Genomic DNA, 21,483 nt, shown 5'->3' on the forward strand with positions numbered 1-21,483 from the left:
ACACGTCGACCGAGAGCGTTGCAGACGTGCTCGATTGGGTTTACATCTGGAAAACGGGCAGGCCACTCCATTCGCCTGATTTCTTCTGTTTAAAGGTACTCCTCCACGATGGCAGCTCGGTGGGGCCGTGCGTTATCATCCATCAGGAGGAAGGTGGGACCAACTCCACCCCTGAAAAGGTGGACATACTGGTTCAAAATGACGTCTCGATATACCTGACTTGTTACAGTTCCTCTGTTAAAGACATGCAGGGGTGTACGTGCACCAATCATAATCCCTCCCCACACCATCAAACCACGACCTCCATGCAGGTCTCTTTCAAGGACATTAAGGGGTTGGTATCTGGTTCCTGGTTTACGCCAGATGAAAAACCAGCGAGAATCACTGTTCAGACTACACCTGGACTCGTCTGTGAACATAAACTGGGACCACTGTTCCAATGGTCATGTACTGTGTTCTTGACACCAGGCTTTACGGGTTCTTCTGTGACCAGGGGTCAGTGGAATGCACCTTGCAGGTCTCCGGGCGACTAAACCATGTCTGTTCAGTCGTCTGTAGACTGTGTCTGGAGACAACTGTTCCAGTGGCTGCGGCAAGGTCCCGAGCAAGGCTACCTGCAGTACTCCGTGGCCGTCTGCGGGCTCTGATGGTGAGATATCGGTCTTCTTGTGCTGTTGTAACTGTGGACGTCCCGTACTGTAGCGCCTGGGCACGTTTCCTATCTGCTGGAACCGTTGCTATAATCTTGAGATCACACTTTGTGGCACACGGAGGGCCCGTGCTACAACCTGCTGTGTTTGACCAGCCTCCAGTCGCCCTAGTATTCTGCCCCTCATAACGTCATGAATACGCGTTCTTTGAGCCATTTTCAACACACAGTCACCATTAGCACGTCTGAAAATGTCTGCACACTTACTCGCTGCACCTTACTCTGATATGCACCAACACACCTCTGCGTATGTGGACTGCTGCCAGCGCCACCGTGCGACGACCGCAGGTCAAATGCACCGCATGGTCATACCCCGAGGTGATTTAAACCATTAAACCGCCAACCAGAGCGTTGCTTCACCATGTATCAGCATTATCCTTAATTTATGAGCATGAGTGTACATCGACCATAAACATTGAAGCACGGCGCCGAATCTTTGGGGAATGGAAGACCTACTTCGCCTTTTTGTCTCTGAGGTGCATCCTTCAACCTTTCGAGAGCTTACGTCTGCAATTCTTGTAGAAACTCGGCCATTGCGCCCACTAGAATGACCTGACCTTCTACAGGGTCTTAAATATTAATAAAACCATCGAGGAACGAGTAACTGAGAGCCTCATAATGAATGCGCATTTGCCAGACATAAATCTTCCCAACATCTATTGTCATTTTTTCCCCTAATTACAGCTAATCTTGTACGAATTACTAGATGTATAGCGTTGGTGTCTTCTTTATGGAGCAAATGATGATGGCTTAGAGCGGCAGTAGCGAACGGGTATGTAAAATAACTGATCAGCACCAGGCAGCCACGAGTGAAAGATGGCGGCTCATTTAATAACACTGACGGAAAATAGGAGCTTTTGTAATGGCACGGCGCATGCTGGGCGGACACACGTTTTAGGTGCGGACCATTTGTTTGCAGTGTGACACCTCATTACATATTGACGAATAGTTGCGCGCTCTCCGGCTGTTCCGGTAGGTAGCGTGTAAAATGACAACAGCAGCAGCAGCACATGACGAGAGTTATTTGTGAGCAGCGTCGTTCACGGAGACCGTAAAAGGAGGAACCAGAGCGTTAAGCTCGGGCGCGCAGAACGTCGCTGGACGAAACAAATGAATGACGTACCGCCACGAGCTGTAAACCAGTTCGGAAACCCATTACCATCTCGGTCCACTGCCATTAATCTTCTGGTAGCACTCGACGCGTACTTATCTCGCCTTTGATGCAGATGAATGTTATTAATTGCTCCAAATATGGCACCATTGAGCGGCTAAGTCCCTATTGTAATGTAACGGGATTGTTCAGTAAGAAGGGCAGCATTCACAGTCAGTGAATGTATAGAGTTGGAAAACGCTTGCTGCGTGTGGAGTTAAAGGTATGTAGGCGCCATAGTTCTTAGATCGTTCTCCTGCGTCGTGTAAAGGTGCTTACCAGTCACTAAAGTAATTCGTTCATGTCGATGGAATCTTTAAGTTATATGCACAGTGACTGCCAATAGTAACAGTCGGACAAAAAGAAACGGTACTGCTCACTTTGCTAAAGGACTGTTTGGCGTGGCGTGTTATTGCGAGACCGTTTTTCGACGTTGAACTGTGTCCAAGTGCGATGACAAGTTACATCAAAATCTAACTTCGTGGCACATTAAAACCGTATTCTCGGCCGATACTGGAACCTGCTATTTCGGCTGATTTTTAGGCTGTTGTAGCGAAGAACACAAGCACAGTGCAACATAACTGCTCGCTAATTGACACAGACTGTCTTTTCCTGTTCCTTCAAATGCCTCGCGTTGTGCGACCGGGCCTATCTGGCCATATGACGTCCAGCTTATGGTGCACGACAGGGCCGGCCAGAGTGGCCGAGCGGTTCTAGGCGCTACAGTCTGGAACCGCGCGACCGCTACGGTAGCAGGTTCGAATCCTGCCTCGGGCATGGATGTGTGTGATGTCCTTAGGTTAGTTAGGTTTAAGTAGTTCTAAGTTCTAGGGGACTGATGACCTCAGAAGTTAAGTCCCATAATGCTCAGAGCCATTGAACCATTTGCACGACTGGTAGACCTCTGGCAACATGCTCCCACATTTTCATTCATTTCCACCGAGTTGTTAAATACGTTATTTTATTTTACGTACACCGAAGAGCCAAAGAAACCTGTCTATTACCGTGTAGGGCTCCTGTGAGCACGCAGAAGCGCCGCAACACGACGTGGCATGGAATCGACTAATGTCTGAAGTAGTGCTGGAGGGAATTGACACCATGAATCCGTAAGAGTACGTGGGGGTGGAGACCTCTTCTGAACAGCACGTTGCAAGGCATCCCAGATCTACTCATTAATGGTCATGTCTGGGGAGTTTGTAGCCGGTGAAAGTGTGTAAAACCAGAAGAGTGTTCCTGAAGCCACTCTGTAGCAATGCTGGACGTGTGGGGTGTCGCATTTCCCTGCTGAAATTGCCCAAGTCCGGCGGAATGCACAATGGACATGAATAGATGCAGGTGATCATACAGGGTGCTTACGTACGTGTCACGTCTCAGAGTCGTATCTGGACCTGTCAAGGGCTCCATATCGCTCCAACTGCACACGCTCCACACCATTATAGAGCCTCCACTACCTTGATCAGTGCCTCGCTAACATACAGGATCGATGGATTCATGAGGTTGTCTCCATACCCGTACACGTCCATCCGCTCAATAAAATGTGAAACGATACTCGTCCGACCAGGCAACATGTTTCCACTCATCAACAGTCCAGTTTCGGTATTGACGGGCCCACGCAAGGCGTAAAGCTTTTTCGTCGTGCAGTCACCAAGGGTAGACAAGTGGGTTCAAAAAAAAAAATGGTTCAAATGGCTCTGAGCACTATGGGACTTAACATCTGAGGTCATCAGTCCCCTAGAACTTAGAACTACTTAAATCTAACCAATCTAAGGACATCGCACACATCCATGCCCGAGGCAGGATTCGAACCTACAACTGTAGCGGTCGCGCGGTTCCAGACTGAAACGCCTAAAACCGCTCGGCCACACCGGCCGGCAGACACGTGCGCCTCCAGTTCCGAAAGCCTATATCGATGATGTTTCGTTGAATGGCTCGCACGCTGACACTTATTGATGGCTCAGCACTGAAATCTGCAGCAAGTTGCAGAAGGGTTGCATTTCTGTCAGGTTCAACGATTCTTCAGTCGTCGTTGGTGCCATTCTTGCAGGATCTTTTGCCGGCCGCGGCGATATCGGAGATATGATGTTTCACCGGATTCCTGATATTTCCTGGTGCACTCGTTCGGGAAAATCTCCACTTCATCGCTGCTTCGAAGATGCTGTGTCCCATCGCTCTGGCGCCGACTATAAACTCACTTAAATCTTGATGGCCTGTCATTTTAGCTGCAGTAACCGATCTAACAACTGCGCCAGACACTTGTTGTTGTACAGAGGCGTTGCCGACCGCAGCGCCATATTCTGCCTGTTTACATATCTCTGTATTTGAATACGCATGCCTGTACCACTTTCTGTGGCGCTTCAGTGTATCTCTGCCTTAAGCTTTGCAGTGCGCTGTAATACACTACTGGCCATTAAAATTTGAAGACCACGAAGATGACGTGCTACAGACGCGAAATTTAACCGACAGGAAAAAGATGCTGTGATTTGCAAATGATTAGCTTTTCAGAGCATTCACACAACGTTGGCGCCGGTGGCGACACCTACAACGTGCTGACATGAGGAAAGTTTCCAACTGATTTCTCATACACAAACAGCAGTTGACCGGCATTGCCTGGTGAAACGTTGTTGTTATGCCTCGTGTAAGGAGGAGAAATACGTACCATCACGTTTCCGACTTTGATAAAGGTCGGATTGTAGCCTATCGCGATTGCGGTTTATCGTATCGCGACATTGCTGCTTGCGTTGGTCGAGATCCAATGACTGTTAGCAGAATATGGAATCGGTGGGGCCGGCCGAAGTGGCCGCGCGGTTCTGGCGCTGCAGTCTAGAACCGCGAGACCGCTACGGTCGCAGGTTCGAATCCTGCCTCGGGCATGGATGTGTGTGATGTCCTTAGGTTAGTTAGGTTTACCTAGTTCTAAGTTCTAGGGGACTAATGACCTCAGCAGTTGAGTCCCATAGTGCTCAGAGCAATTTTTGAATCGGTGGGTTGAGGAGGATAATACGGAACGCCGTGCTAGATCCCAACGACCTCGTATCACTAGCAGTCGAGAAGACAGTCATCTTATCGGCATGGCTGCAACGGATCGTGCAGCCACGTGTCGATCCCTGAGTCAACAGATGGGGACGTTTTCAAGACAACAACCAACTACACGAACAGTTCGACGACGTTTGCAGCAGCATGGACTATCAGCTCGGAGACCATGGCTGCAATTACCCTTGACACTGGATTACAGACAGGAGCACGTGCGATGGTGTATTCAACGACGAACCTGGGTGCGCGAATGGCAAAAAGTAATTTTTTGGATTAATCCACGTTCTGTTTCAGCATAATGATGGTCGCATCCGTGTTTGGCGACATCGCGGTGAACGCACAATGGAAGCGCGTATTCGTTATCGCCATACTGGAGTATCACCAGGCGTGATGGTATGGGGTGCCACTGGTTACACGTCTCGGTCTCCTCTTGTTCGTATTGACGGCACTTTGAACAGTGGACGTTGCATTTCAGATGTGTTACGACCCGTGGCTCTCCCATTCATTCGATCCGTGCGGAATCCTACGTTTCAGCAGGATAATACACGACCGCATGTTGCAGGTCCTGTACGGGCCTTTCTGGATACAGAAAATGTTCGACTGCTGCCCTGGCCAGCACATTCTCCAGATCTCTCACCAATTGAAAACGTCTGGTCAATGGTGGCCGAGCAAGTGGCTCGTCACAATACGCCAGTCACTACTCTTGATGAACTCTGGTATCGTGTAGAAGCTGCATGGGCAGCTGTACCTGTACACGCCTTCCAAGCTCTGTTTGACTCAGTGCCCTGGCGTATCAAGGCCGTTATTACGGCCAGAGGTGGTTGTTCCGGGTACCGATTTCTCAGGATCTAGCACCCACATGGCGTGAAAATGTAATCACATGTCAGTTCTAATATATTTGTCCAATGAGTACCCGATTATCATCTGCATTTTTTCGTGGTGTAGCAATTTTAATGACCAGTAGTGTAGGTCTTACGCTTCGTGGTCTGGCTACCTGCACCCGCACCTGTGAAATATCTCTCCTTACCATCGTGCTACTGTTTGTGTTGGCAGATGTCGCGGACAGGATAGCGTCCTTGCTGTCCCACGGGCTGCCCGATGACATCGACGAGGACGAGGACGTGGTCTCGAGCACGACGGGCAGTGACGCGATGGCGGTCAGCCTGAGCACCAGCAGCAGCAGCAGCGGCGGCGACGGCGGCTGCAGCGACTCCGACAGCGACTCAGACAGCGATGAGGGCCGCGAGGTGGCGTCGCACACGCTGGCGGCGGCCGATGCGTCCGCCGCGGGCCTCGAGGAGGCGCTGCTGCTGGCCGGCTACACCGACTGCATGCGCGAGGCGCTGCGCTTCCTGGTCGAGGAGGAGAGCTTCGCGGCGCACGACCCGCTCGTGCTGGGCCTGCGCCAGCACCTACTCGACCACCAGCCCAGGCTGCCTCTGGTCGAGGTGCGCCCGCCTTCGCTGTGAACGCCTCGGCTCAGCGTCCAGTCCTCAGGAGATCTCTACTGACAGTCCCGTCCCCAGCATCTTCCACTGGTGCTGGACGACGTCCAGCCGCCATCGACGACCTCAAGCTGGACAGTACCATCTAGACATCTCTACAGTTTTCATTGGATGATGTCCAGCTGCCATCAACGATCTCAAACTTTGCTGTGCCATCCGCGACCCGATGTCTAATGCCACAAAGAGGTCCTCTCATGGTTGGCCTCCAGCAGCGCCTGTTTGCCCTCCAAACTTGGCTGTGCCATCCTTGACACAGTATCTCAAGTGACAAAGAGATCATCTTATGGTGGGTGACCCAGTATCGCAAGTGACAAAGAGATCATCTTATGGTGGGGCTCCAGAAGCACCTGTTGGCCCACCAACCCTGCCAGACTCTGGTTGTTGCCTCCATCATTGTGACTGCTGAGCCATCTGTACAGATGGTCCACTGTTCATCAACCACCAACCACCTCCAGCACACTACCTGCGCTCTCCTGATGAACTGATGTCGTCCTCATACCGAATGAACAGTCATTTGAGGAGCCTTCTTCTTGTCTTTCTTTGGACGTTTTGTGACTCACGGAGGTCACTGAACAATGCGTGAACCTGTTCGTCCCGGTGTGCCTTTGCGATAAGGGATGTTGAGTAGTGTACAGTGACCGTAAAAGGTGAAGGCAATCATTATGTTTTCTATCTTCGCGAGAATACGCGCAACAGCGTAGATATTCAGTATTGTATGGTTCATTTAGACTGTGTAGGCGCTAGAAGTGTGAAGTGAAACTTATTGCGTAATACAACCTAATTTGACGTCGTCATCAAGACATGGCCAAGCCATGCACTGGCTACCATTGAACTAAACATCCACTGCTGATTGATCGTGCAAAGCAATGGAAACTCTCCGGTGAAACAAACGAATCTTTTGAAGAACATGTACGTCGGAAAAAGCTTTAGAACTGGAATACTAATTTTTTTTTCTCTCTTCAATACCTTGCAGAAAACTTCACAAAACACAGCAAGAAGAGGTTTACGTCAAGTAAAACACGAAAACAAGTTAGCTGGTCTTCGAGTAATGAAGACGTGGAGAGCGATGTCTATAGGAGTGCAATGTGTCTCAGAAGGATCTCGTAGAAGAATAAACTTAAAATTATTCTGCAGCTCTTTATGTGTTGTACCTTGTCAAGCTATTTCGTTGCACGCCTCTTCCCTACAGATAGCGTCAGCGACATTAGGCGCTGTGTAACAACAATGGTTGAAGGTATTTTAACCAGAATCGAGGCAATAAGCATACATGCATATGTCTGTTCAATATCTTAAGTATGACTTGTGTACCAAAACAAGAGTTAAATAATGTCCAATTGTAAGCGAATTGTGGAACGTCGTAACAAAATTTGTTCATTTTGAAATGTCATAAAGCTTTTGCCAATCTCTTGACTTGAACTAGACTACACAAATCGTAATGTCGGCTTCATGGTTGTTTACAGTACCATGTCTCCAGTTGCAACACGAGAAGTGGATCAGATTTCAAAAGTTGTATGTCAAAATAGCAACGTCATTTATCAACTATATTTTCCTTCATACTACTGCACTTAGTGTTGGTGACTTTTCTAACAATTGCTTACAAGTGTTTAATGTTGCTGAATGTTATAATGTATTGTTGCTGTCACATGTCTACTTAATCTACGACTGTTTCTTTCCAAATTATTTTAACATCACTTAATGTAATGACGTTAAGTTAATTGATACATTTTTATTGACCACTGAATCACTGCAGTAAAATGTAAATCTTAAAATAACCAGTTTTCTTTTCATAGCTGTGATGTCATATTTGAAGTAGTATACGTAACCAATTGTTGCTCACTTGATCTGCAATTAGAAAACAATGTAACGAATGAACATAGTTTTGTACTAACCTGAAACACAGAATAACGAAACTCTCCACCAAGAATCAGTCTTTCCTCGTCTGCATGCAAAGGTGTCGGCTGAAATTCAGTTTAAATGTCTTGTTGACTTCATTTTACCTACAACATTTAATAGGAAAATCCACATATGGAGAATCAGAGCGTAAAGTACAAAAAGGCTTCTCCAGCCTACAAAACATATGTCATAAAGTCAGCCACGTAAGACTAATACAATGAATCGAGTATTACGAGGTCTCAAGGAGAGTAAGGCAATACCGTGGTAAGGTCTTGGATTTTCCTGCAGCAATGTTTGGCAGTTGGGAATACGTAGACTGTACATACCAGCGCGCGAATACTATAACGTTCTTGGGTTTCTACCCTTGTCAAGTGGTTTACTGTTCAGGAACACTAAAACTGACACTGGTAGACGTCCGACAGAATTTTGGTAATTCATATGATCGCACCACTCTTCACTTACTTTGCCTTCAGGTGACTGCAAAATAAATATTATTATCTCATTAAGGTTTCAATAGCTTTTAGTGATTTAAAAAAATAATGCGTTATTAAGTTCTCTGAAAGAAGTTAAACGCTCTGTTTTCTTTTGAATTCGATTGGTACTATTTTCAATTCCTTTCGTTTTACGTGTCCTTCAATCCCGAAAAGCAGTGTAAACCCCAACCTTCCATATCAGGCACCCCTTTTCTAAAGTAACACCCATTAGCTGCCAATTCTGATATCTGTTCGTTGCGTGTATTACAGACATTTTTACAAGTGGCCATATTTTTCACGCAGGCAAGTTTTATGAATGCGGTCTGTCTCGGCAAACTGCGACAACGGAATGTTTTCCGATTACCAACCAAGCAACTTCTGTGTCCTGTTGCGACTGTTCCTGCTCCCATCCTTCTGGTGAAAAGACGAAACACAATGAAATGTCGCTTAAAAGTTCGTCTGATGGTACTACAAGACCGTGAAGGAAGCGAACGCGTATCAATATTCCCTCATATGACACATGCCACCAGTTAGACACTCTTGTTGCTAATTTGGTTGTTATGACATTTTTGCAGGTATCTTGATGCATACTCATTGTTACCAGTGGACGTAGGAGCGGAACCTAGAAGGGGCCTCTCTGACATCAATTTTTAAAGCATCTTTTTATAAATTTAAACGCCATCATCTCGCTGCAAAGCTTTTTATTTGCTCCATACGCGTTTCGCCTTTTACAGAATGCATCTTCAGTAAAGGCGAAATACGTCTGCAGCAAGTAAACTACACTGGAAAAAGATAAAGCGGTTTAAGATCATGAGACTAATGTTTATGCAACTTCTACGGATGATGTGCAAACAAACAAACTTGTAATTTCTTTAGAAGTTTTAAATTATCTACTTTCGGGTAACTCTATTTGTCCATCTACATCGCTGAAGGAAACATGTTAAGGAACACGTGATGCTTACAACTTATCGTTTGTTTTGCCCTCTCAGTCGCACCTTTACTTTCTTGATGCGACTTTTTAAAATCAAAGTTGATCATCTTCAGACCTATGTAGCTGCATAAGCAACCTGTCGTAGCCATGTGAACAGAATACGTTATTCTGGTGTGTAGTTCTTTATGGACATGACAGGTTGATTATGTAACCTCTCAGATCTGCAGATGATTAACTTTGACCGAAACTAATCATTTCTTTAAAAAAATGTGTTACCGAGATGGCTAAGTAAACGATAAATTTTAGGAATCAGCGCAGTTGCGGAATTTGAACACATAATGAATGATAAGAAGTTCTATCTCCATAAAATTATTCAGGGTTGCAGACAACATGATAATGAAGAACGACGGTGCCCTTCAGTACCGTAACCGATTTAGACCATTGCTACAGGTAATCCTTAGATCTAGACATCTGATTACTGCGAATCGCATCTTGTCAGAGTGGCAAAATTCTTTGAATATTCGCCCTTATGACGGGCTGCGTTTCATAATGGTTACATATTAGGTCTGAGGATGATATATAAGTTTTCGGTTATATGGCTGCGTCATGTAACGTGTACGACAGTTTCGGCCACTACGGCAAGTGGTGTAAAGATGGAAGCCGTTTGCAATAGCGGCTGGAACGTTGGCATATTTTACAATGAATAATATAATGGATGTTGACTCCAGCCGCGAAAGCCTAGGAACTTCCAGAAGTTGTACCTTTCCAGATTTAGTTTCACAAGAAGCTGCGTAAAGTGGGATCGATCCAACATTGCCCCTGTGTCGGCCGTCAGCCGCCTGTGTAGTCCTGAAGACGGCGCTCGGAGCGGTGTCCGGAACGCGTGCCGGAGCGCGATACAGGTGCGGAGCTGCTCAGCGGAGCGTCCCGGCTCCTCACACGACCTCCCGCAGCCGCATCTGCGCCACCTGCCGACTCTTTCTCTGTGGCCGCTGGCCGCAGTTTTTGTCCCAGACGACGGCTGCTAGTTCAGGCACCAAAACGCCAGCTTGAAGCAGCGAAGCACCTCCGTATCCTGCAGCTGTTAGCCACACCGGGATTTGAAACTGGTCACTTGCGTTTGCCGGGCAGTGTTCATGTCGTCGTAGCCATCCAGGAGCGAATCACGGGCCACAACGGGTACGCTCTACCAGTATCGAACCCTCTTCCCCAAAACTCGTAGAAGCTCTCGTGCATAGCTCCCTGGACTGGCTGTCCTTGGGAAAAGTGGAGAGCCGCTAAATCACAGCCTAGGGAGTCATTTCCACTATGAATCTTTTGCTTCGTGCCAGAATGTACGCCGTTATGAAACTTTGCGATGGGTCAACTGGAAAGAACCAGGTTCAAATCCTAGCCAGCACTTATTCTATTTAGTATTCGCATAAATTTTCTTTGCAGGATGAAATATTGATTCAGGAGCGGACCCCGACAAAAGATTGACATCTAAGATTGACCTCGTGGCCAGACAACCACTGTAGACACTTTCTCAGTGCCGATAGGGCGTTTGGAGACAAAGAGGGGGCAGTTACTTCAGAATATTTCAGAGAGAAACATTCCCATTCATCGAGGAATCTTCTCGCATTATCGGCTGAGCCCGTGGCGTGGTGTTATCTCAATGTTTCTACGATTTCTCTGCTAGTCATCTTCAGGCAAAGTCTTCGCCTGACGATGAAGAATAGGCAACTTGTGCAGACGTTAGGACAACACGGAGCTACGAGTCGGCTGATAATCTGAAAAGATTCCATCAATAGAATTCGCGAGAAAGGCTACATTCCCGTAAATTCCTGTTCAGTTTTAGGGTCAGGTCGTGTCTATGTTTAGAAGATGACTCACATAAAGTGCCAAATACTTCGCGATATGTTGAAGATGCTGAAGCTAAATATTTCGACAGTAATATTCGCAGGAGTGAGTTGTAGAATGCAGCTTTATTTTTTCCCAGTTTTCAAATTAAGCCACAAGCACGTTTCTTTAACGTCGTTCAGGAGCCCACAAAAGAGGGCCATAATGTTAATGAGGCTTGTTACAGTTTTCTTGCGAATCTTTTTCTCAAGAGGCGACGGAAGTGCTGAATTTGAAAGCCACAAGTGTCCGCACAATCCGAAGTCACAAATTTTGACATGCAAACATTGATCGCCAGGGCAAAACTTGTCGCTTTCTGAACAGTAGTTCCCCACCAGTTTTAACCAAAAGATGCTCCGTTCCAGTATACTCCTCCCCCCATCTTTTCAGTTACATTTACCCAAAACATGATTGCTTCAATGTCTCCGCGGGTAAAACAAGAACATGAAACTGGATTTGCCTTTACAGCGTGTTTCACAGTCTGTATTCCAGGCTTCCAGTGGTTGTGGAGGGGTCCTTGAAGGTAAAGTTTAGATGAAGATGTCTGGAAATGCACCGTTGGGATATAAAATTAAGTGTGAAGATCGAATGACTTTCAAATCTCGTACTTCAAGGTACGCACACAGCGGAGACATTAAACTTTTAAACTGTGTGCTCTACGGGAGCCGATGGCACGGGCAGTGTTTCGAGTACTGGTCGTCGGGTTCTCTTCTAGTTGACGAAGGACGTCCGCTTCGAAGAAGAAAGTGCCATTGTTGTAATAGGAAGAAAATGGTACGTGACGTCACAATTACAACGGCGTCTGACGACGGCGCCCTCTTCTCAGTTTGTGTGCGTACCGTGAAGAGGAAGATTTGAAACTGATCCGTTCTACGTATTTTACGTCCCAACGGTATATTTCCTGACATGTGTTCCTTATCAAAAGTTTATCTACTAAGTCCCTTCTATAATCCCTAAAAGCCTGTAACAGGAAGTGTGAAATATGCTGCTAACGAGCTGTCCTTTATCGTAATCCTTGCCACGATATCTTAAACAGTTCTCGAAATATTTTAGCTTCAATCCTCTCCTTAGTTTTGCAATCACTGCATCACATGCAAAGAACATCGTTCTAAATGTCAAGGGATACGCCATAAATTGACAAATAACTACGCTAATTACCGATCTAGGCTTCCTGCAGTTAGCGGTATCAGACAGTCTGTGTTGCGTCACGCTGTGGAAGTACCAAATCAGTACAAAATATATACAGTAACTGTTCAAAGTATAATGCACGTTAGTTATTGCAATACGTATTTGGTCAAGATTGCATTGTGGTGTTTGTAGGACTTCTGTATCAATAGCGAAATAGACAGAGTAGAATCTTGGATCACAAACACCGCAATCATGGATTCATTCTCTTAACACTGTTCTAATACACATCGTTTATTAAAAAGTTTGGAGTGAAAGAGACGTTGACCAAGATTTTTTGGCATCTATTACTGGTGCCATGGCGTATCATCGGTGGGATTTCGTTTGAAACTGGTTCGTTCGATGCTAAGGAGTAAAAAAACATATTGAACAAGTTAGAGTCAATCGAGGCGACGTATCACTTTTTCCATTTTTTGTTAATACTGGACACAAAATAAATTACACATCAGAACAGGCATTGTAACATTTTACGTCTATAGTTACTGGATGTTTGGGAAGGTGAAAACGTGTACTAACATGCCCCATTATAGTAAAATTTCAATTTTAGTACGGGTACGAAGTTAGACTGTCATTCAGGGCAAATTTAGACAAGTCTTAAAAAACATAGTATTTTTCTAACGTCTAATGCTCTGGTAGATTTAGATCATACCTGAAATTAAAATCACTGTTAATTCAGTATTGCAAGTTTACTTTGAAATATCAAGATATTTGTCTCGATCTGGCATTATTCAACATAAATCACAATCGCAGAAGCTCTCTCCATAGCCAACGCAATTAAACAACAATCAAAAGCCTAAGACCTTGGCAGACGGTGGAAAGACAACTGAAATACCACGTGGAAATCACAGACGTAATAAAACTGTTGCCCTTAACACAAAATAATGCACGTTTGTGGCGCAGTAGCCATCTGAAACAAGACTAATAACTGGTACAAAGATACTCTGACTGATAAAAAGTTACACTGACTGACTATGTATGAAATTTCAGGGAGTTCTCCGTGTAGGAAGTTGGGTGCGTGACTGGGTACATTATAGAGATTTAACATTCCCACCCAAGAGCGTCCACAGAATTTATCACAAGTTTTCAGACTGACCATTAACTATATCAAAATAATCAGCAACCAGCAGCAAAAAGAAATTTTATCCCCTTAAACGGTTTCAGACGCTTCTGAAGAGGTGCGCTGAAGTACCTGAAACCATTTAAGGAAATAAAATTTCTATTATGCAACTGGTTGGTGATTATTTCGATACACCCCACTATAGTTGCTGAAGATGGGTAAAATACTGTCCACTGTTTTCCAAACTGGGAGTAGGTTAACGCCAAATTCAACAACTTGTTATAAGAGACTGCTAATGATTCAGTACACGCCATTGAATACTGAATACTGGGTTTGTCTATGGTGAGTTAGAGGTTTTTTTGGGGGTGGGGGGTAGGTGAAACAAGCGGAGTGCTCCCTCTTTGTCGACAACAGCCTCCCTTCTTTCGGGGTCCAGCCAAGACTAATTAATCACAGACGCGATTATCCGGTGAGTAATTACTAGCGCTATGCAGCAACCCACCACAGCCTTTTGTTTCAACGGGTGTGCCGTCGTCTGTTTCCGTTGGCCAGCTGGGAGTACGGAGACCCCGCGCAGTACCGCTGCCAACTGGACAGTCGCACGACTGCCGGAACGCCCTGTACCTGCTATTAGCTGCGCAGGATCGTTTAATGGCTTGATGGACGATTAACGTAAGCGCAATTCATCAAAGCCGGCCGGGAAACGGCCCTGAATATTAATGTCTGCCGTGGAGTGGCAAGTTCTGCAGTTTGCCCAGCCCAGCCAATCTGTTCCGTAGCGAAACGCGGGGTAAACAACAGCCATTACGTAATGATTGTATTAAACCACAGGTTGTCTTGTAGGAGTACAGACAACACTTCGCTAGCCCGTCTGGTGCTGTAGAAATAGTTTCATATCTTTTTTTTAAATAATATAGAGGGTGATTCTGTGATGGTGTTACAAACTTCCAGGGATGATGGTGGATGGTAAGTGTATCGATTTTAGGTAAGGGACCTTGGTCGGGTAACGACCGTGTCGAGTCTCATACGCGAAAACCATTTTGCCACCTCTGACAGTGGAATTTATGTACCGGTACTGTTGTTGCCAAGACTGTAGGGTAGGTATCTTTCAGAGATGTTAGTATCGATCAGAACAAGGAAAAAGAGTCTGCTAAACATGGGCTCTAAAATACGTACTTCAAGAGCTAAGAGCACTTGCTCATCTCCGATACTGCGAAACACATCTCTTATACAGCAAGGCCTTTGATTTCCATATTTTTGAGGAGGTAGTGTGGACCAAAACAAGAAAAAAAATTCCCAATAAATACGAGCTCTAAAACGCACACCTTAAGTGTTATAGGCACTCGTTGAGCAGAAGAAAGGTGTTTCACAGAAACTAAGACGAAGAAGTGCCCATAGCTCTTCAGGTATGTATTTTAGAGCTCATGTTTACCAGGCACTTTTTGCCTTGTTTTTCTGCATACTATACCACCTCTGAAAATTGCCTACCCTGCAATCTTTAGCAATACCAGTACTCGTACGTGTATTGCACCGTCAGGGGTATCAGAACTATTTTCGCTTATTACTTTCGTCTCGGTAGTTTCCGAACCGGGGTCCCTTAGCTCAATTAATGGACTTATCCTCCTACATTATCCCGGAAACTTTTGTTATCATGAAAACACCCTGTACATTTAACTTCTACCTTCTCAGTTACTCAGCCAACTACATTGTAAATTTATTTAACAATTACTTAGTTGTTCGACATGTTTACGACGAAGTTTCAATATATTGCTCTCTCGTTCTTAATTGTTGACACTCCAAATAACGTAACCCCATTAATTTTCTTATTATTGCAAGTAACTGACCTATAAGTGAAATGTAGTTTCGCATAACAGTAATACAAGTTTACCTCTCTCATTTTCTTATTTTTTGCCCTTTCTCAATATTTGCACGCCGCTAATGTTCAGCAGCGTGTGACAGAACGAGACAACGTAGTACTTACGACAAACAACACCTGTACTGAAGAAGCAATTTTTAACATTCTATTTCGGTATTCCGATTCAAAATTAGATTGGAAGTTAGTTGAGGACGAACGCCTGGCCATGAGCAGTTTCGTCTACCGTTGTTGCTTAAATTGAGCTACTGCTCCACCTTTAACGAAGTCAACGTTTACGGTATGGGCAATCTGAAACTGTCTTGGCTGCCGCGGTGATCTTTACAGGTTGTAGACTGCAATCAGCATACCTGTTTTACAGTCCATCTCGATCGCTAGCTGTTGAACGTTCGCCTGGAGGCTTTTACGAAGGAATAGGGACTCATTCCCAATCTTGTCACACGCTTCGCAGAATGTAACAAATTCACTAGGAGAACAGAATCTGCGGAGAATTAACACGCTAAATGAAGCAGAGGTTGGAATTCAGTCTATTGCTCAGTCGGTGAAGTGTAAAACAAACCAACTAAAACATGCATACAGTCTAGAAGTAAGGACTATGTTTCTACTACGACACATCGCTTGCTTAGCAATTTTTTTTTCTTGGCAGTATTGCCAGTCTTATTTCGCTAACGGCTTTGTTGAACTCAGCAGCCAAAACGCAAATGACTGAAGTGTAAAACTGATTGCGTAATGATGTGATGCTTTCAAGACTTTTCTCGTCATTTACTATTTTACGTTGCCTTGACGTTAGGACTATTGAAGTCGAGCATTAGCTAACTTCAGCACACTTGGAGTTTCACTGAAAGTGCTACAGCATCATTCCTCTGGGATGATTCCGAAAAGCAAGGTGACAGGAATGCTTTTCTTCACGAACATCGATACAAACTTTTATTCATTGCTTCACACCCATCTGTTTCGCTCCATTTGCTTTCCTTATCAACATCGCGTTGCTGCACGGTGTTCAACAAGTAAAATTTCTCCTGGCTGTTACCTCGATCAGTTGTGACGTGCTGTATTACTTCTCCTCACGTAAATGTTCTTTGCTCTGATTCTCCATTTTTCGGTAACCTGAAGCAAGCCATCAGAAAATAATTATAAAATATACTTTAACTTTCTTAACGTATTGTCAGTTTTCTTTGTTACATTTTTCATGTTCGCAAGCAACATTTATCAAAGAAGTAAATAATGACATTATTAGTTACAGCACAATCAACTACAACTGTAATTACAGTTTTAAAGCAGTAGCCCTGTTCCCTCTTTTGTTTTGAATTTACAGCAAGTGTTGCTAAACGGCCAAAATAAATATGAAAATCTTTCTGTTGACGGATTTGACGTCATATGGCACTGGCGCTGCGCTTTTGTTGCGACTGTTGTGAATCATTCATCCAGAACTTTCCTTTAAATAATACACTGCCCTTTCATGAATGTGCGTCTGCCTATGACATTTTCAGAAATGCAGTCACATAGACATACGTTATTTTTCGTTGGTGCAACAAATTTACGACGTACACCTACATGCTTTTTTTGACTGGAGATGTTCGTCATTCTGTGTTTCACATTGCACGATAAATGAAATTTGACACAATATTTGTCAACATACATCACAGCACCGAGAAGTAAACGTACACGTGATGGAACATTGCTCAAAGTACACAACATAGTGTAAAATACAAATCTGACAGTGTAACGATTATTTCACGAGTTTTTCACAACCAGTGTCAGTGTATGATCATGCCACGGCAGTGGAGGTTATTAAAATGTATACTACCCACTGTGTTTTATTTCAAATGTTTTGTAATCCTATCTCTGAAATGCTCTGCTCCACAGAAATTATTTTTAAGTGTGCAATGTACTGATACTCTGCCATGTAACAGTACAGAATGTAAAGCATTCAGTTACGTGTCCACATAACTGTTAGAAATTACGCTAAGGAACTTGCTTCATCTTGTACCTATTTTCCCTTATCTGAAGCAGTGCGACTTAAAAGACATTTACCTATGTGAAGCTAATGTGTCACGTGAACAATTTGCCAATTGAAGATCTCTAACTATGATGTTTACGTAGCAATTTATCGTGATCTCAGACATTAATAGAAATATCTGTCGTTTAATACTTGTATTCGCTTCTGTGCCGCCGATGGCAGTTTTTTTTGTTAACAGTTTTTGCCAGACATGTAAGAAGTAGTGAAACGTTTTCCATGCCACTGATCTGACTGTAGTTTTAATAACTCTGTCTGTTGTTTTGTTGTCGCGAGAACTAAGGCTCAATTGAATGTTTGTGTCTCTGAGCCCAAATTACCTGTTCATATTATTTGTTGGGTTTGGCAACAGTTTCAGAACGAATCAAACTGTTCTGTACTGTACTGTACTGCTGAACTGTGAAAGTCCTGAGTATCGGAGACTATAACTGACATTGTACAAACCTGTGTAAAACACTTTCTGTTGTGTATAATATGTGAAATAAGAGTATAAAATTGTGTGCAGGTGTCACTGTGTGAGTAAAGACATATATGTATGGTATGTTTTGTAAATATTTTTTGAATGATTCGTTGTCCAAATGTTATATGTGAATAAAACCATTCAAATCATAAATGTAGTTAGTCTAGATTCAAAATCTCTTACAAAAACGAGACGTGCACTTTCAGAATCCTTATTTTCACCTCTTTTTCTTTAAGAAAATCTTCGTGGTCAAAGTTTTGTCATTGCTAAGAAAATACAAAACATTCAGGAATCCTTTCCATAACGAAGAAAAATTGCTGTAATTAACACTCCATACCTCTTCATTCTACACAATTCAATTCAGAACATAGCATCCCTACGAAACATGTAGGGTGGAGAATTGAAAAAGCAAAGCTTACATTACTGAAAAGGCTGAAAAATCGTCTGAAGTGAGTGGCATTCTGACAGGAACATTGGAAAGGAACTCGTCGAAATAGAGAGTTAAAAATTACTTGACATTTATTTTCCTGAAAGAGTTTATGCAACTGTACACTGTATCTTAAAATCGCTGAAGTCAGCGAACTTTGCTAAGTAAAATTTAGGATATGTAAATATGAATTGTGAACTGAATTTCAAGATCGTATACTTTGAAGTAAAGAGAACGAATGTGGTTCCTATATTAAGACAAGCACTGCTCTTTACACAAACCCAACGCTCATGTATGTTGCGCATCGAAGAAAAATTAAATATATAATGTCTGTTCTTCACGGCAATTTATGCACTTATGTTTAATGCTTATTCTATGTATCACGAGAGAAAAGATCCTCAAAGACGTACAATAACTCAGAAACTGGAAGACATTAACAATAAAAATGCGTACGAAAGTGTGTACAATAGTGCCTAGGCTATAGCCAAGTGTGTTTACTGTGTTTGTATGTAGTGAAAGTTAGGAAGTGTGGAATTCACACACACACACACACACACACACACACACACATATATATATATATATATATATATATATATATATATATATATATATATATATACAATTCAGATTATGGCCACAAAAATCATCCTCATTTCAATAAAAATTCTGTCAGTTGTGAGATATTAATAGGTGATCTAAAATTAACCTACCTTCTGTGCATACTTTGCAAATAAGGGTTTATGCATCGTAGCAGTAAGTGGCTGTAAACAACAATCATATCTGAATATGGAAAGCTAGTTATTATATAGGAAAGCAGAATCGTAAATTATTTGAAATTACTTCTTTCGGATCCTTGAAATCTGGAGATAAAAGGCTAAATACAACATCTGAGAAAGAACGATTTACTGCATTCCTCTGTCTGCCAAGTCACACTATCTACCGCTAACACGTGTGTTTGAATGCACTGTCAGTTCATATATTTATTCATTGTGTTCCAAAGTTTCCATCAAGAAAAAACACCTTCAGGGATGTCGAAAGTGAAATAATAAAAAAAATAACATCTTTTATTTGTTAGAAAGCTAATACCCATTAAGGTGTTTGACTGTGTGGATCACATTATTCTCCTAGAGAAATTGAAGTTTTGGGGTTTGATGGTATAGCCAACCAGTGGATAACATGGTTTTCACCAAAAGAATGTAATTCTGACTGGGGGGGGGGGGGGGGGGAATTACATGCAGGGTCCCCCAAGGCTCAGTCTTAGGTCCACTGTTGGCATACCAATGACTTGTTTTGTGCGAATGGTCTCACCCTCAATTTTAAAAAGGCTCAACATATTCAGTTCTCTACATTTGGACTACTGCTTCAATAGATGTGACACATTATGAGAAAATAATAAATAGGGTAGAAACTTCAATATTCTTAGGCGTTCATATTAATTCAATAATTTCATATCGAACGATGTTCAGCGATATCTCATCTTTAAGAAAGAAAGTCTTCGTTGCTCAAAATCCTGCTGTAAAAGTAATACGTGGTACACTACCACGATCTTCTTGTACACATCCTTTTCAAGAGTTAGACATTCTCACTGCTGCTTCGCAGTGTATTTATTGCATCATGAAATTTGTTGTTTAAGATCCACAACAGTTCAAATGGAATAATTGCAATACCAGAAGGAAAAATGACGTTCATCACTTCACATGAAGGTTGTCTTTACCACAAAAAGGGTGCACAATGCTGCAACTAAAATCTTTGATCACGTACCCAGTGATACAAAATACCTGACAGTAATGCAAGTAAAATTTGAAAACAGATCGAAAAAGTGGGTGAGTGGGAATTACTAACTTGCAAATTAATTGGCGATGTGAATGTAAAATGACTCGTTCCACTTCATTACGATTAATGGCCGCCCCGATAGCTGAGTGGTCAGCTTGACAGATTGCCGTCCTACCGGCCCCGGTTCGATTCCCGGCTGGGTGGGGGATTTTCTCCTCTCAGGGACTGGGTGTTGCGTTGTGTTGTCTTCATCACCATTTCATCCCCATACGGCGCGCAGGTCGCCCAATGTGGCGTCGAATGCAATAAGACCTGCACCAAGGCGGCCGGACCTGCCCCGTAAGGGACCTCCCAGCCAATGACGCCAAATCCTCATTTCCATTTTCCATTGCTATTAATCGAGCAAAATGTTTCATGGAACAAAAATTAACTAAGTAACAAACATTACCGTACTTCTTAATACTTTTTGCGCCTATGTCAGCTACATACAGCTAATAAATCAGCGGAGTGTAGGTCCTTTCAAAAATTCTCCGTCTTTCACACTTGCTTTAAATGGATATTGTTTATCTCATATTGGCACCTTAATATTCACATGATGACTATTTTCGAAGGAACTAGTTACAATGATACAAGGAGAGGCTTCCTTACAAACCCTATTATTTGTTGTGTAGCTTCATAATTAATATAAGTAACGTAACTTTCATTTGTAGAAAAAATCCGATAAATAGCAGTAGCAGTAACTGATGAGGTAGTTATTTTTTAAGTTTCCTTTTGAATTGGCGGGGATTCCGAAATTCTTGGTTTATATAAGAGGCAGTCAAATGAAAACTTAACACAAGTCAAGATGGGATCATGGAATGCTACCACTGAAAAGTAATCGCCACATACATCAAGACATTTATCCCACTGGGAGGCGAGACGATCGATTCCTGTTTCGTAAAATGTGGTCAGCGGATGGCGGATCCACAACCGCACCCACTCTTGTACTTCCTCGTCCGACTGAAACCGACTTTAATGCATATCTTTCTTCAGTTCGCCAAAGGTGCGAAAATCACACGGTGAGACATCTGGGCTGTACGCAGGATATTGCAAATGTTTTCCAACCAAATCGCTGAAGCG

At 43.5% G+C, this 21,483-nt stretch overlaps 1 protein-coding gene across 1 annotated transcript in view; it reads left to right on the plus strand.

The window, feature by feature from the left end:
* LOC126160746 (uncharacterized) overlaps positions 1 to 6,358 on the plus strand; it is a 134,785-nt gene extending 128,427 nt beyond the window's left edge. Inside the window, exon 3 of the mRNA XM_049916926.1 lies at positions 5,943 to 6,358. Coding sequence (XP_049772883.1) covers positions 5,943 to 6,358 — 416 coding nt within the window. The remainder of the gene's footprint in view (positions 1 to 5,942) is intronic.
* Positions 6,359 to 21,483: the final 15,125 nt, after the last annotated feature.

This window comes from Schistocerca cancellata, chromosome 2 (genome assembly GCF_023864275.1).
Source record: "Schistocerca cancellata isolate TAMUIC-IGC-003103 chromosome 2, iqSchCanc2.1, whole genome shotgun sequence".
Taxonomy (NCBI): Eukaryota; Metazoa; Arthropoda; class Insecta; order Orthoptera; family Acrididae; genus Schistocerca; species Schistocerca cancellata.